This window comes from Psammomys obesus, unplaced genomic scaffold, assembly GCF_907164565.1.
Source record: "Psammomys obesus unplaced genomic scaffold, mPsaObe1.curated_primary_1811, whole genome shotgun sequence".
In the NCBI taxonomy this organism is placed as follows: domain Eukaryota; kingdom Metazoa; phylum Chordata; class Mammalia; order Rodentia; family Muridae; genus Psammomys; species Psammomys obesus.
This window is the reverse complement of record NW_026585691.1, coordinates 3,785,134-3,800,408: the sequence shown is the minus strand read 5'-3', so window position 1 is coordinate 3,800,408 and position 15,275 is coordinate 3,785,134. Positions and strand designations below refer to the sequence as shown.

General features: G+C 48.6%; 1 protein-coding gene across 1 annotated transcript in view; it reads right to left on the bottom strand.

The window, feature by feature from the left end:
• Positions 1 to 6,270: 6,270 nt before the first annotated feature.
• The window catches only part of Dapk2 (death associated protein kinase 2), a 108,764-nt gene continuing 99,759 nt past the window's right edge, over positions 6,271 to 15,275 (bottom strand). The window contains exons 10-12 of the mRNA XM_055597759.1: positions 9,308 to 9,397; positions 9,011 to 9,094; positions 6,271 to 6,454 (exon numbers count right to left, since the gene is read on the bottom strand). Coding sequence (XP_055453734.1) covers positions 6,374 to 6,454; positions 9,011 to 9,094; positions 9,308 to 9,397 — 255 coding nt within the window. The 3' untranslated portion in view covers positions 6,271 to 6,373. The remainder of the gene's footprint in view (positions 6,455 to 9,010; positions 9,095 to 9,307; positions 9,398 to 15,275) is intronic.

Here is a 15,275-nt window from a genome sequence, read left to right as displayed (position 1 = left end):
TGTGCCTCCATAGCCGGCTTGGTGCTGGCTTTCAGGGTCCTGCCATTCCCGGGACATTCCTTCAGTGGCAGTGCAGAAGTCATCTACCAAAGCCTTTGCTTAGGTCATATTCCGCCCATCTCAGGCTCCCTCTCTGGTGCCTGTATCCGCTGGAGAAGCTGACCCCTGACTAAACCCATTACCCTGCATTTCAGAGCAACAAGGCTCAATAGGCTAGCTGGATCTCCCTAGGCAAGCACGGTCTTCATCAGCGGCCCTCACTGACTGAAGCCCGGGAACGACCAGAGGAGACATCGCCCTGTTCAAGGCAGCCTCTCTGCTCACCGCCTCCTCGGAAGAACAAGTTCCACCTCTTCCCACCTTCCCACACCTGCCTCATGAGGCTGGGGTGAGCGGCTTGTCTACCGTGAAACCAGGGTTCTGCAGCCGCGCCCCAGCCGGGGCTCCTGGGAAAGCAACCATCACTTCACAGCAGGGGTGTCCAATCTCTGACATTATGACATGGCATTGTGACCCACAGACGTGTTGGACCACAAATATAGCTTTCCTGGGACATGTGCAGCCCATGGGCTTCAGGTCAGACATGCTACAGCAGTGTGTGTGTGTGTGTGTGTGTGTGTGTGTGTGTGTGTGTATAAGCATATAAAAGCTCACTAGGGTTTTATCTGTAAGAAAGAAGGCTTCTTCCACAGCTCCTGGCTTAGTTCCTATTTCATTCTATCTATCTATCTATCTATCTATCTATCTATCTATCTATCTATCTATCTATCTATCTATCATCTATCTATGCATATATATAGATATATGTGCAGTTAGGGATGCATTATAACAATTTTTATTACATTTATTTATTTAAGTGTGTGTGTGTATGTGTGTGCTACATGCGTGTGTGTTACTATGCATGCATGGAGGTCAGAGGTTACTTCCTTCATCCCATCATGTGGGTCCCAGGGAGCAAACTCATGTCATTAGGCTTCATGGCGAACCCCCTCATCTGCTGAGCCCTCTCCACGGCCTTACCTCCTGCACACTGCTGGAAACGGTTCATCCACGGCACCTTCCTAGCTGCACATAAGCATGGCAACTGTCTCTGGTCCTTTCCCATCTACAGCTGGGAAGGAACCAGTAAGAGCCATTCCAACTTTGAATGGGGCTTTCTGCCCCTCCCCCCCACCAGGGATAAATTTTACTGTTTAGGTCAGACAAACCTGCAAGACTCAGTTGATTACATTGTGGCTAAGCAGATCATGTGCAGTGTTATTTGTTGCCCTGACTGAAGAGAGGAGGGAGAAGTTTCCAGACTGTGATCTCTTACAGCTTGGTGGGGCTTTCCAGGGTTAGCACTGAGTGAAAGAGTTTGATGAGGTCTGCAGTTTATGCCATCCGGGAAAGCCTGCCCTGCTTCCTCCCCCACCAGGAAATGCACCCCCAGTTCCAAAGTTCAAACCCGCTTATGGAAAAGGTCTGAGAAAGCCATGACCCAGGCCCCAGCTGGGGAGCACCAAGGTCTCGGACTGACGACCTCTGTCAGCCTGGAGCTCTCGGGAGTTTTCCTGTTTCCGCTCCCTCCCTGGGTTAGCTAAGGTTACAACCTTCTGGAAGAATGCAGGGTCAGCCAGCCGTCTGCAATTTCCTCTCCCTGTGTGTGAAAGGAGATACGTCCAACTGTGACTACACGGAGCCACACAACCTCGTGACTCAGCAGATTCGAGTATCCTCCGTCCCCGGAATGTCAGGCGGACAACTTCGAAGGTCTGATATGGTCGTCACAGACGCTGACGAGCCTGGAGTCAAAGGTGTCTCCCTGAGTCTTTCAGGCTAGTATTGAAGCTGGTCATACCTACACCTGTCTATACCAGCACTGGGAACTGAACCCTGGGTTTTGCTCATTTGAGGAGAGCCGTTGGCCACTGATCTATGCCCTCGCCTGTGTTTAAGGTATTTTTGTGGACCGCATTGTGTTTACCTTCTCCTAAGCTCACATATGGAACTCTTAATCACCTGTACTTCAGAAAGTGACAATATTTAAAGATAGGGCCTCCGTAGGGATGAAGAGATAAGACAGATACATGATGGGCATTGATCCAGCATGAGAGGTGACCTTGTTTTGTTTTTTTAAAGGACACAGGCATTTACAGAGACAAACTAAGGAGAGACACCTCAACGAAGCCAGCGCTGCCAGCATCTTGCAGTCTCTAAAGCTGAGAAAGTAAGTTTCTACAGCACCAATCACCCAGACTCCGGGTGTTTTGTCATGACACTTTTCACTAATGCAATACAACCAACAAAAACAAGGAAACAGAGGAGGGGAAATAGATGTAGTCCTAGCAACAGGGCTAGGGCTGTGGTTCAGTGGTTGACGGCTTGTCTAGCACATTCAGAAGCTTGGACTTAACTCTTCAGTTCTGTGGAAACGAAAGCAAAAAAGCAGAACCCTGAGCAACAGCTGGGATCCACCTTGTCCTCCCCCACAGCAGTGGTCCTGAGGTGAGCTTACCCTGGATTTGTACTGAAGTCATCTCTGCTTCCAAAACACAGTGTTATTACATATAGATTTTGCACTTAAAGAAAAAAGTACCTATGTGGTTCTCCAAGATATTTTTTTTTCATTTACCACTTCCCCCTGCACCTCCCAACCCCCTCAGGAAGAGGAGAAGAGAATGTGAATGCGGGGTAGGCAAATCTGGGCTGGAATCCAGATCCCAAGTGCTCCAGCTGGGAGAAGGCAGGCACAGTTCTTAACTTTGCTGAGGCTCCTTCATCATCCTTTTAAATGGAGCTTATTTCCCTTACAAGGTCATGAGCAGGGCTTCAGCAGAATGCCCCACAGACCCACAGGTCCCTCAAAATCATCAGCTCCCTTGGCCTTTGTTGTTTGTTTTTTTTCTTTAACTGGGGATTGAATGGAAGTTCTTGCAATATCATCTTGTCCCTAGATAATATAATCAACTGCTTTCTAGATTAAGAGCTAGAGCTTTCAATCTACTCAGTATGAGTAGGAAAATCTGTGTTCAGCTATCCATTATGAATTGCTGCTATTGGAGGGCATCAGTGGGAGGGAGGGAAATCAGGAAGAGAAAAACTTGAAGGAAGCTCACCAACTGTGCCCGTGGCTTTGAAATACCAATTAAGCACTGTTCGAAGCTTCTCTACTGTTCCAATCCCTTCGCCTGTGAAGGTTTGCTGAGAGTGGGACCTTCTCAACAGATGCCAAGCACGATATTTTGGGGGCTGCAGCAACCGTGAATAGAACAGTATGGGGCTGACATCAAACTGAGGGCGGACAGGGAGGGGCTGATGGAAATAAAAGTCTCCAGGCCTGTGACGGCTGCTGTCCCTTTCAACAGCGCAGTTTCCACAAGTACTTGTTTTGATTGCCCACGGAGCACAGGGATTGAATTTGTCTTGTTGGCAAATAAATGTATGACAAGCAGAATCTTAGCTCTGGGGTCAGGGAAGAAAGTGAGATCGACCATAAAGCATAGTGCATGCTAAAATATTTATTTGTGTGTTTTAGGATATTATTGAGGCATCCAGAAGGCGCACAGGCAGCTGCTCTAGGGCAGACACCTCGGAGCTCTTCAAAGAACTTCTCTCACAGAATGTGGTTTTCATCTCCAGTCATCTTCCACTTTCCACAGAGAACACTGTGGCCTCTCTCAGCCCATTAACGCCTCCCCCCACCTCAGAGCCAGCAGAACACATCTGTCTCCTCTGGGCTTGTTAGCCCACTCATGCATCCATCGCTACTAGAGGGAGGCCACAGTGTGTGGGACTAGTGTGGCCTCCATTTACCTTTCTGTCCTTGGGGGCCATTTTGCTTAGGATCATCCATATATGAAGGAAGCTTGGCTGACTCTCACACAGCGTGAGTGAAACTGATTTATTGGTGATCTCGAGTAATGATGGCATTCAGGAGACAGAGGTGGGAAGGCCAAGAGTTCAAGGACAGCCTGGGCTAAATGTGTTCCTGTTCAAAACAAAACAAAACAAGGGCTGGCTAGAGAGTCCGGCACACGAGGCTGCTTGCTGAAAAGCCTGACAACTTGAGACCACCCGAAATCGACAGTCAGGACTCACACGGAGAAGAGAATCGATTCTTGCAAGTTGTCCTCTGAGCTCCGTATGCATGCCACAGAATATGTGCACCCCGAATACACAATCATCACTCACTCAGTCAATGTAAAAATATACAAATAACAAGAAAATTCCCCCCTGTTAAAGGAATGAATGCCATACTCTCCCCGGGCTCTTTCCTTTCTAACACACACATACACACACACACACCCTGTACTTCCTGGATTATTTCCTGAGCTCAACTCTTTTACTCACCTTCCAGACTTCCTTCTTTTCTTTTCCCCTTAGACTTCCAAGGGTCTTCTCAGGAATTCTGGCCAACAAAGCCATTCTTACAACCAGAAAAGCATGGTGTGGGTTTATATGCAGTAGAAATCTCCTTACTAACTGCATCTACCTTTTTTTCATTTTTCTCTTCTCACTTTTCCCTTTACCATCCTCTGTCTAGACTGTTACAAATCCCCCTGCCTCTCTTGTCTGTGACTGGTAGGTATGTGGTTTGCTAGCACTGTCAAAAAAAAAAAAAAAAAAAAAAAGTGCCAGAGACTAGATAGCTTAAACAACAGAAATTTATTTTCTCACACTGGAGGCCATATATCTGAGATTCAGTATGGGTTGATTAATGGCCCTCACTCCCACACTTTGGCTTTTTGAGACAGGGTCTTGCTATGTAGCCCTGGCTGGCCTGGAACTCAGTGTGTGGACCAGGGTGGCCTCAAATTCGCAGCATGTCCCTCCCCTCCTGTCTCTGCCTCCCAACCGTTGGGATCACAGGCATACGGCACTGCATCCAGCAGCTGGCTTTTTTGGAGTCCTGTCTCCTTAGCTTGCAGATGCCATTTCCAGACCCCTATGTCCTTTCTTTTGGATTTCAATCTCTTCCTCCTCTTCCTCCTGCTCTTCCTTGTTGCCCAGGCTGTTTCTAACTCCTGGGCTCAAGTAATCCTTCTGCCTCAGTGTCCCACATAGTTAAAACTTACAGGTACAAAGCACCACTTACAGTAAACCTCCTCCATGTCCCATTCCGGACTGGGACTCATGGCAATCACCCTGCCTTAACTTTCTAAGTGCTAGGATTACAGACACGAGAGACCATGCTCAGAGGAAATCTCCTCTTATTGTTATTTTAAAAAAATTTTATGTGTATGTATGAGTGCCTGCATGTATGTGCAAGCACTATCTGCCTGGTTCCCGTGGAGACCAGAAGGCATTGGATCCCCTGAAACTGTAGTCACAGGTGGTTGTGAGCTGCCCCTTGTGGGTGCTGGCACTGGAAACCGGAAATTTCTCTTAACCAGTGGGCCATCTCTCCAGCCCCAATTCTCCCATATTTGTAAGGGTATTCATTAGTCATATCATATTGAGTTTACCTTGATGGCTTCACTCTAATGAGCCATTTTATCACTTTGTCTCCGTTGACAGTGATGGTCTGTGACACTGAGGGCTAGAACTTCAACTTATGAAGTTAAGAGTCAGCCCCTAACAGGAGGACTAACAGCAGTGGTGGTGGTCGGGTCACAGCCTTCTGTGACGGGGGTGGGGGCACTTTCAGGGGCAGATGCAGAATGCAGAAGGCCCGCACCTCATTGGCAAAAGAAGACTGCTGAGAATCAATTCTTGAGGTTCTGTCCATTTAGCAGCCAATCAGTGTTCCCCAAGCCAGAGGGCCTTAGGCTTTAGGGAACCAGATGGAGAGAGCCCCTAAACAACCAAGCAGTAGATAAACAAGAAGTTTAATAATAAAAATGAGAAAAAATTATAACACAATGGTCTGGCAAGAGCCTGGCAGACAAAGTCTGACGCTGGCCATCCTGACTCCTGTGGATTCTGGGAAGTCACAGGATTGGTCCCTCGCTCTAGAGAGCCTCTTCTCTCGCATGTCCTGATAAGGTAGGTCTCTCTCTTCCTGGTATGATTGCTGCCCTGATTATTTCTGAACTCTGTCACCTTGTGAAAAAGCTGCTTAAATCTGACCTTTAACCTGTGGTAAAAATGATACTCCTTTAGATCCAGTTCCTCAGTCTATATCCCGTCCTAGCTTCTGAGATTTGCAGACAGATGAAAGCCAGTTTTCTGGAGAACTAGGAGCTTGGGGGATGCTGGCAGATCCCCATCAGGAGAAGGCCAGGGCTCCCAGGGTCTCCGGAAAGTTCTGAGTCCTGCAGACTCCAATCTCTCTTCCAAAGTACTCAGGAACACAGAATGTCTGGATCCTGGTGATGAGCAGTGTCCAAGAGATGGCACAAAAGGGACACAGGGACATGGACCTCCCTGGAGCCACTGCAAGCCGGGCCAATTAAGAAGTACTGCTCCTCCTCCGGGGGTGAAGGGCTTTCCTTCTGGCGATGTCCTCCTCTGTGTCACTCTCGCAGTTCCTCTAGGAAAAAGAGGCCCCAGAGAAGGGCATCATGGGATGACATGAACGAAGCAACACTGAGCAGCCTAAATTCATACACTCAAGAAAGAGGCCTACAGGCTGGGGAAAGCGAGGTGATAAAAAGGAAGCCCTTAGCTTCATTCAGAGACCTCTGCCATACAGGAATAGGAGGGGGACTTGAAATAAGGGCAAACAAACTGCCTTGAGGCCTCTTTCTCGGGGCATCCATGGGAAAAGAGATGCCAGAGGAGCCCAAGTATAACAGTGAAAAATGTCATCTGGTGCTATTTGTGCCTGCCAATTATCAAGGCCACTTGCAAAGGTAGTTTGTGGGGGCACTTGTCTCCTGAGCTCAGTCTGTGGGGAAGTGGCTAATTTTTCCATAAGGCCCACTGGCCGTCACGCCAGGCCCTCAGCCTCAGATGGTTTCCACCATGCCTTCAGCAAGCACCACTGCAACCCCTGCAATGCCAGCACTCGGGAGGCAGAGGCAGGCGGATCTCTGTGAGTTCGAGGCCAGCCTGGTCCACACAGCAAGTTCAGGACAGCCAAGGCTACACAGAGAAACCCTGTCTCGAGAAAACAATGAATAGAGATGAGGTCTTACTTTATCTTGTGTGTGTACCTGAGTGAATGTGTATGTATGATGTACATGCAGATGCCCATGGAGGTCAGAAGAGGGAGTTGGATCCCTGGAATTGGAAATGCAGGTGGTTGTGAGTCATCATGTGGGTGCTGGGAACCAAACCTGGGCCCGCAAGAGCAGGCGGCACTCCACCACCCAGCCATCTCTCCAGCTCCAATTAACAAATGAATCAAATTTAAATGAGTCTTAAAATGTTTAACTTCTATCCTTCCTAAACATAAGTTTCTGTCATTATCTTTCTGAAAAAGTTTTAAGGAAGGCCCAATAGGAAAAGCCATACAACGTGTGTGTGGAACCTAGTCCTTCGCCTCCTATAGGATAAGTCATTGAGCAGGCAGGCTGTTAGAATGTCTGAGTTAAAATATATATATATATATATAACATTTTGCACCAGGAAAAAAATTAAATTTCTTTACATAAAGGCAAAAGGTCCAGGACTTAGTGTGAAGAGCACACCTGTCATATGTCCCTCCAGGGAAGCCTGAGCCAGTGGGAAATCTGAGGTCAAAAGCAACTTTAGCCAAACACATCCTGGACCAACCCTGACTAAGACAACAAAAATAACTCAAGCTTTGCTGACCAGCAACTTTTTACTATGAGTCAGAGCCAAACAATGAAAGAGTAAGCTGGGTAACAGACAGAGGTTCTCAGAGGTGGCGAAGCTGGTGCCCTTCATAGTCCATGAGGCTGGTGGTCAGAAGAGGGACTTGATGATGAAAAGCTACGCAGGCCTCTACAGCTACCAAGTCTCATGTCCTGCCAAGAGCAGGAGTAAGCAAGAGCGTAGCCTGAAGAAAGAGGACCACTGAGGACATGTTGGGGCTCTGGGGAGTGCCCAGGGTGTGCTGGGAGCAGGGTGTCGGCCTAGTGCTAAGCATCTTCGGTTTACACATGGCGACTGCCAGGCGGCTGCTTTCCAGTCCCTTACTGAGCAAGGAGTCACCTTCTCTCCTAATTTATGCCTTCCCGACACTCCTGCTCTTTCCACTCAATGAGGAGGAAGAGGGTATCCCAGGGAACCCCTTACCAACTGAAATGTTAACACTGATGCCCACTTCAACCACAGGAGGATTTTAAGCAGCAATGACTGCTAACACTCACTGTGCACTTACCCACCAGGCAGTAAGGACAGGCCATCATTTAAGCCTAATCACTATCCAACAACAGAGGAACTCTTATTGCCCCCATTTTACAAATGATATTTTGAAACATAGAAGTTAAGGCCACACAGCAGGTAAGTGGCAGAGCTGAATTCCAGAAGACTGGCTCTAGAGACCTCCCCTTGATGAGCGTATTCCATTATAAGCCTCTTGTTTTAAACATATACAACAGGGCCAGGGACGTAACTCAATAGCATAGCACTTGCCCAGCATATTAAAGGAGCATATCATCAACCATTATTGACACAGGCCGTCTAAAACAAAATAAAAAGGGGAAATTTCAGAGGGTGTAATAAAGCGCCTATTCCCGACAGAACATCCCGACAGAACCGGGACTGTCGGAAGTGAACTTTCTGAGACAGGGTGGTTTGAAATAAGGTCTCAAGTCACCTCTGCTTGCCTCTACCCTCCTGCCTTCATCTCCCAAGTGCTGGGATTATAGGTGTGCACTATCATACTTAGCCAGAATAATGTTGGGATGGTCTATGGCACCCATTTCCACCATCCCCTGAGGGCTACTGGTCCTTAGGCAGGGGCTGGAGGAGCGGGGTGGGGTGGTAGGAGCAGTCCCTTAGAGGGCGCAGGGAAAAGGATCCGTGGTGGCTCCTCAGCCATTCCCCTCTGCCAGTCACACTGCAGCCCTCAGGGCAGAAGAGGACAGGGCCTGCAGAACAGGCTAGAAATAGTTAATACCCTCTTCTCCTATAATCTAGGCGTTGTGCCCAAGCAAAGGGCTCTGCATGTACTCACCAGGTCCTCGTTTGTCCTCAGGTGTACCTTCTTCATCAGGGAGCGAGTGAGGTGGTTGCACAAGCTGACGATGCTGAAGGAGAGCTGAGGAAAGAGCGAGAACCGACAGGTGAAATGTGCACAGAGGTCTGGAGAGAAGCGGGGGGCCCTCTGCTCTGAGCCCTGGGCCCTGAGCCCTGAGCCCTGAGCCCTGAGCCCTGAGTCCTGAGCCCTGAGCCCTGAGCCCTGAGTCCTGAGTCCTGAGCCCTGAGTCCTGAGTCCTGAGCCCTGAGCCCTGAGCCCTGAGCCCTGACGTACCTTCCACCGCCTGCGGACATACTGCTTCTTAAAGTTCTCCAGGTTGACCACGGACTCCCTGCGCACCATGGCTTGCTGGTTGTCCACCGGCTGGGAGATAAAACCGCGTGATGGTGTCAGCTGGGTTTCAAATGGCAGCTTCCTCCCTCCCCACAGAATCCGGGGCTACACACCATCCTCAGCCTGCCCCCGGTACCTCCTTCTCCAGCAAGGCATGCAGTGGGAATGTCGCATGTCACCGTAAGGGTGATGTTACAAATGTCTCACTGCCCAGGAGGCATCGTGCATGCCCCGGGGCTATTATTACCACAGTGTAGTGCAAGCATATACAGGGAGACTGGTATGACTGCCCTCTTGAAGTGAGAAAAGCTGGAAGCGAGGGCCAACAGTACCACTTTGGCGAGAGGGTAATTTCACGGCACAGAACACTGGGCTGGCGCTGGCTTTGGTGAACCGCATGCCCATTGATAGGCGTGGTGCTCGCACTCCTCTAGTATTAGAAGTGGAAGGAAGTAGGGGCCTTGATGGGGAGGGGGTGGTCAAATGAGGACAGATACACAGCTGTCACCCACTGCCTGGCAGTCAGGACACAGTGTCCGTCTTTGGCTGCAGGAAGCCCTACCACGACCTCTCTGGGCCTCAGCTATCTCATCTATGATGTCACGATTATAGGACAGGGCTGGAGAGCCTGACTGGACCCATGGATGGGAGCATGCCTAACCTGGGACCACTTAGCAAACATCGATCAACTAACTGTTGCTAGCCTTCTGTCTTCCTTTTAAATGCCCCCCTTTTGCAAAATAGTAAAATAAGGGTTTCCTAGATGAAGAGAGAGGTTTCGGGGATTCTGTGGGCATCCTGAGATGGTTTGTACTTTTTGAGTGTAACCTGTATATGAATGGTCAGAGTCACCCCGTTTTTTTTTTTTTTGGTTGTTGTTGTTGTTGTTTGTTTGTTTGTTTAACGGCATTTACTTGTTCATCAGTGGGAGGAGAGCAGATGTGTATGGAGGTCAGAGAGTGACGTGAGGACCCGGTTCTCTCCTTCCACCATGTGGATCTCAGGAAGTGACTTCAGGTGGTCAGGCTTGGCAGCAAAGACCTTTCCTCACTGAGCTAGCTCTCCAGCTCCAGCACCATCCCTGAGTTTGTTTGGAGGTTCTAGCAGAAGAGCAGAACTACTCATTTATCCTTGACAGGGGACAGTCCTCCCTTCAGGGAAAGCCATCTTTGACCAAATAGCCAGCTTTGAGAGACATGCACACACACAATACTGAGGGAGGAAAGGGACACCCATCTAGTCAGCTAGACCAAAGCTCAATGGAGTGACAGACATCACGGCCAGGGCGACATTATTAAGATCCAGGAAAGTGGAAACAACCCAAAAACATATCAGCTGATGTACAGATAAACAAAATATGGCACAGTTTGATATATTAATTATGGAAGTAAAATTGTGTGTGTGTCCAGGCAAGCAACTGTTCCAAGTACAGCTGATAGCTTCTCAAAGCCCCTGAAACACAACTGCCCGGGAGGATCCCACAGGCCTCCTGTTGCCTTTCTGTTCTGACAGCCTATGATGCTGTAGTTAAGAGCTAAGGGAGGCAACTCATAGGCTACTCCGAGCTGGTCCTACCTAACGGCACTCAGAGCACAGCTCCACCCTGGCCTTCCCTCGGGGCACCAGAAAGCAGCGAGTGTACACAGCGTTGGACTGGCACCTGGCAGGAGGCACATGCCAGGTGCACCTCACCCCATACTCCCAAATATTTCAAACATCTTCCAAGAGATATTGCTGACTCTGGTGTCTGGACTGTTTTACTGTGTGTGGAACCTGTTGATGCGGGTTGGCAGTGGGGGCCTCCCACACCTGGAGAGCAACCCGAGGACACTGGGGTGTGCTTTGTGTCCGTGTCTACACCACCAGGCCCTGCTTCCCTCCTCCCCGTGTCAACAATGCTCCTGCTTACTAGTCGTACGGTTGAACTGATTCCCTGAGCTATTGACAAGACAAACTGAAATGAAATCTCAGGACCTGGGACAACAAGATGGCTCAGGGGTAAAGGTGTTTGGTGCCAAGCCTGATGACCGGAGTTCAATCCTAGGTTTCACATTACAAACCTTGTCCTCTATCTCCACACGAGCCAAGGGGCACTCACATGCATGTGTATGTACACACACACACACACACACACACACACACACACACACACATACACACACACCAAACTGGACCTGCTCACACCCACCTGTAAGAAGCCCAAGGCACTTTGATCACCTATCACAATACCATTTGGAAGTGTAATTCACTCAACAGCCATAAATGACCTTTGAGCCTAATCGTGAGAGGGTGCGTTTGTTTTCTAGAAGGAAATCTGAGCCAGTAGATCAGCACACTCAGGGAGAGAAAGGACTTATTCTTCTGTATTGGCTGATGGGTTTCCTCACACAAAAGAGAAATGGCTGATTCCCACCCCTACCCCACCTCCCATAATTGGAGAGAAAACACAAAGGCTAAGGGAATCTAAGGAAAGCCCCACTTCCTGCTGGCTCAACAGGATCATTCTTGGAACAGAAATGCCAAGATAAAATGTCAAGTGGAGCTCCTCCCAGGGCCATCGACAGGCAGTGACAGAATTATTTCTGGGTCCACTCTATAAGCCACACATACACACACACACACACACACATACACGAGTTCCAAGGAAGAGGTCACCTAAGCTATGAATCTGTCAGGCTGGCCTTTCCTCATCAATGGGCTTCTTGGTTGCTAAGAGTCTCTCAAAAGGCTGACACTCAGCATGGAAAGTCAGAGAGACATAAATTCTGCAGTGAGATCTGTTCCCAGAAGGAATGTGGCATTGTTTTTATTAAACGGGGGCTGTCTGCTTCCTGCTCCTCCCTCTTCAAATAGAGAGTGAGTACCCATCTTCTGGTCTTACAGTCTGTCACTGATAGCAGGAAGCCTGGGCAATCCTGACCAGGCTCCTAGGAATGTTTGGTGTCTTGAAAAAAAAAAAAAAGTCAGAAAGGGAGGCAAGAAAACAGAGTGGCTAGAGTCAGATTTTGTTTACACAGATGTCAACGTCTTTGAAATAGCCCAGGGGTGTATCCTAGGGTCTGAAATGGCAGCCGCAGAGCAGGGAGAGGAAGCTGCAGCAGCAGCCACCTCCAAGATGTGAGAAAGGAACCATGGATTTCTAGAAGAGGCACTTCCTCCAGTGACTTTCCTAAGAGCTACAAATAGACTGAAGCTTTGAAGCTTCCATCTGTGCCATGCCAACGGCCTCATACTCCACAGAATGCCAGGAACACCCACTTCTCTCTCCTGTCATTGTGGGCCTCATAGAAGCCCCTTCTCTCAGTTAAATCTCCCTTCAAGGGGCACTCCTCCCCTTCTCTTTGCTGGCTCCTTTGCAGGCTGGGGCTTGGCTCCTGCTGGCAAACACCGATTTTCCCAGGAAGATGCAGGTGAAATTTCTGTGGGTGTCTCTGCCTCCTCCTGCCTGGGTAGGGTGAGCAGACAGGCTGGGTGCTCGGGAGCTGACCCTGCAGCAATCAAACAATGGGAGGAAACACTCCTCTCCCCGCTTGGCCTAGCCTCCCTCATTTTTCTCTTAGGTTTCAGCATGGCTACATGGACATTGTTTTAATCCTCTTTACCGGGCCTTTCTGTTTTCTGAGCATTTTTTTTTTTTAAATCTTGAAGAAAAACATTCCAAAATTCTCCCTCCTGTACCCTTGAGAGATTTAAAGGCTTCAACTAAAGTCATGTGTGGCCTTCACTCGGGTCCTGATAGGAATAAACTGACTGAATGCAACAGTCACCCTTGCCATGTAAGATGGATGGGGTTTACGGAGGAGACGGGAATCGCTGATTTTGTCAGGTATGATGATGACAAGCTGCTTTTACAAGCTGGTAAGACAAGCATGAGGATTTGGGTTTAAGACCCAAGAGCACACATACAACTCTGGGCACAGTGGCGTGCCCTTGTAACTCTAGTAACAGAAACGTGGGAGGAGGAGACAGATGGACCCAGGAAGCTCAGCAGCCGACTAGCCCGTCTTCCTGGTGAGGTTCCAGGAGAAAGAGAGAGAATGTCAGGAAGGCAGCTAAGGAAGGTCCTGCCAGGCTTGGTGGCACACACCCATAAGTCACAGCATTTGGGAGGCTTCGGTAGGAGAACTGTGGATTTAAGGCCCCAGGCTGGACTATATAGCTGTCTCAAAAAGGTGGGGGTGGGGGGGATGAGTTGAATAAATTTAAAGTTCGTATTTTAAATAATTCAGAAGCTAGAGCAGGGGGTGGAAGGACCACCCTGGACTTGGTTCTCGCTGAAGCAGGGTGTGACACACAGCATTCGACAGAACATTCCTCCCTGCTTTTACAGAAGTTTTGACAATTTTCCCTTAAAGAGTTATAAAAACTCTTTTTCAAAAATCTCTGTAACCTCCTTCTTTACCTTTCACTCAACAGTTCCAAGCTCCTGGCCCAACCTGGACTCAGTCCTTTAGATTCTACCCAGTACCTTCTTCCCAAGGGCACAGGAGGAGGCAAGTGTCTCCCAGATGAGGCAGCTGCCCAAGACCTCTGCAGGATTTGCTGCCCTTCCTGCCTCAACCAGAACGTAGCTCTACTGTGTCACAGCCCGCTAACTCAGCGGTTCTCAGCCTGTGGGTCATGACCCTTTCCCAGGGGTCACCTGAGACCATCAGAAAACACAGATATTTACATTATTATGATTCCTAACAGTAGCAAAAATACAGTTTTGACATAGCAACAAAAATAATTTCATGATTGGGGGGTCACCACAACATGAGGAACTGGATTAAACGGTCACAGCATTAGGACCTTGAGAACTACTGCTCTAACTGACTGCTGACCAAGTCTTTCCCATCTCCCAGTTGATTGGCTCCTATCAGCCTGATGCTGATTTTTTTTCCACTTTGAGGTAATTTTTAAAATGTTTTTATTAGCACATATTATATTTGGTTTAATTATGACATTTTCATACATGTACATAATGTATTTCAATCATATTCATACACAGACACATACACCCCATTAATCTTTTTCATCACTTCTCCACTAATTCCCTTTCTCTTTCTAACTGTGCCTCTCATGTGTGTGTTTGGGTGTGTGTGTCCCGATGAGATTCATGAGGGTTGTTTACAGGAACCTCGATGGGTTTAGTGGTTACATCACTAAAGAAAATCTCTCTCCCTATCAACCATGAGCTAAGTTTACTGCACCTCTTATTCAAGGGTGGCCAAGTCCTTATCTATCACCTCCCACTAGAATCAGAGCACAATGGGTGTTTGTTCAACTGAACTGACCTCTCCCGTATGCCCACTGATAGTTCTCTCTCCAGGGCCAAGAACCTTCCCCACAAGCAAGAATTTCACAAAGGAGAAAAGCCATTTATTTCACAGACATTTCTAGAAGGTGGTGCTACCTGGGAAGAGCCACCTCTACGTGGGCTGTGAGGAGGGAAGCTACCGTTGTCGTTGTGACCTGCAGAAGGAGAAGCTGAGGAGGTTGTCTCTGGTTCTTCCTGCCACGATCACTCTGCCCTGCTCTGCTCCAACCCTTTCTTATCAGCCTTCAGAGTCTGCAAAACCATCCACTACCAAGTATGGCTGCCCTTCCTGACATACCCAGGCAGACATAGCTGTATCTGCCACAGGATAGGATAAGCCGCCTGCCTGAGGACCCACCTCCCAGCCTCCTTGGCATGCTTTTGGGGCATATGTTACTCACTCTCCCTGACCTCGTGACAACCTAGATGGTGTCTGAACTGAGCATGAAGCCAAGCTTTAATTTATAATCTGGTAAATTAAATATCCTCCATGAGGATTGGGGAGATGCCCTGTTTAGCAAAGCGCTTATTGCACAAGCTAGAGGACCTGAGTCTGTGTACTTGTATTCCTGGTGCTTTGGAGGCCAAAAGAAACTGATCCCTGGGGCT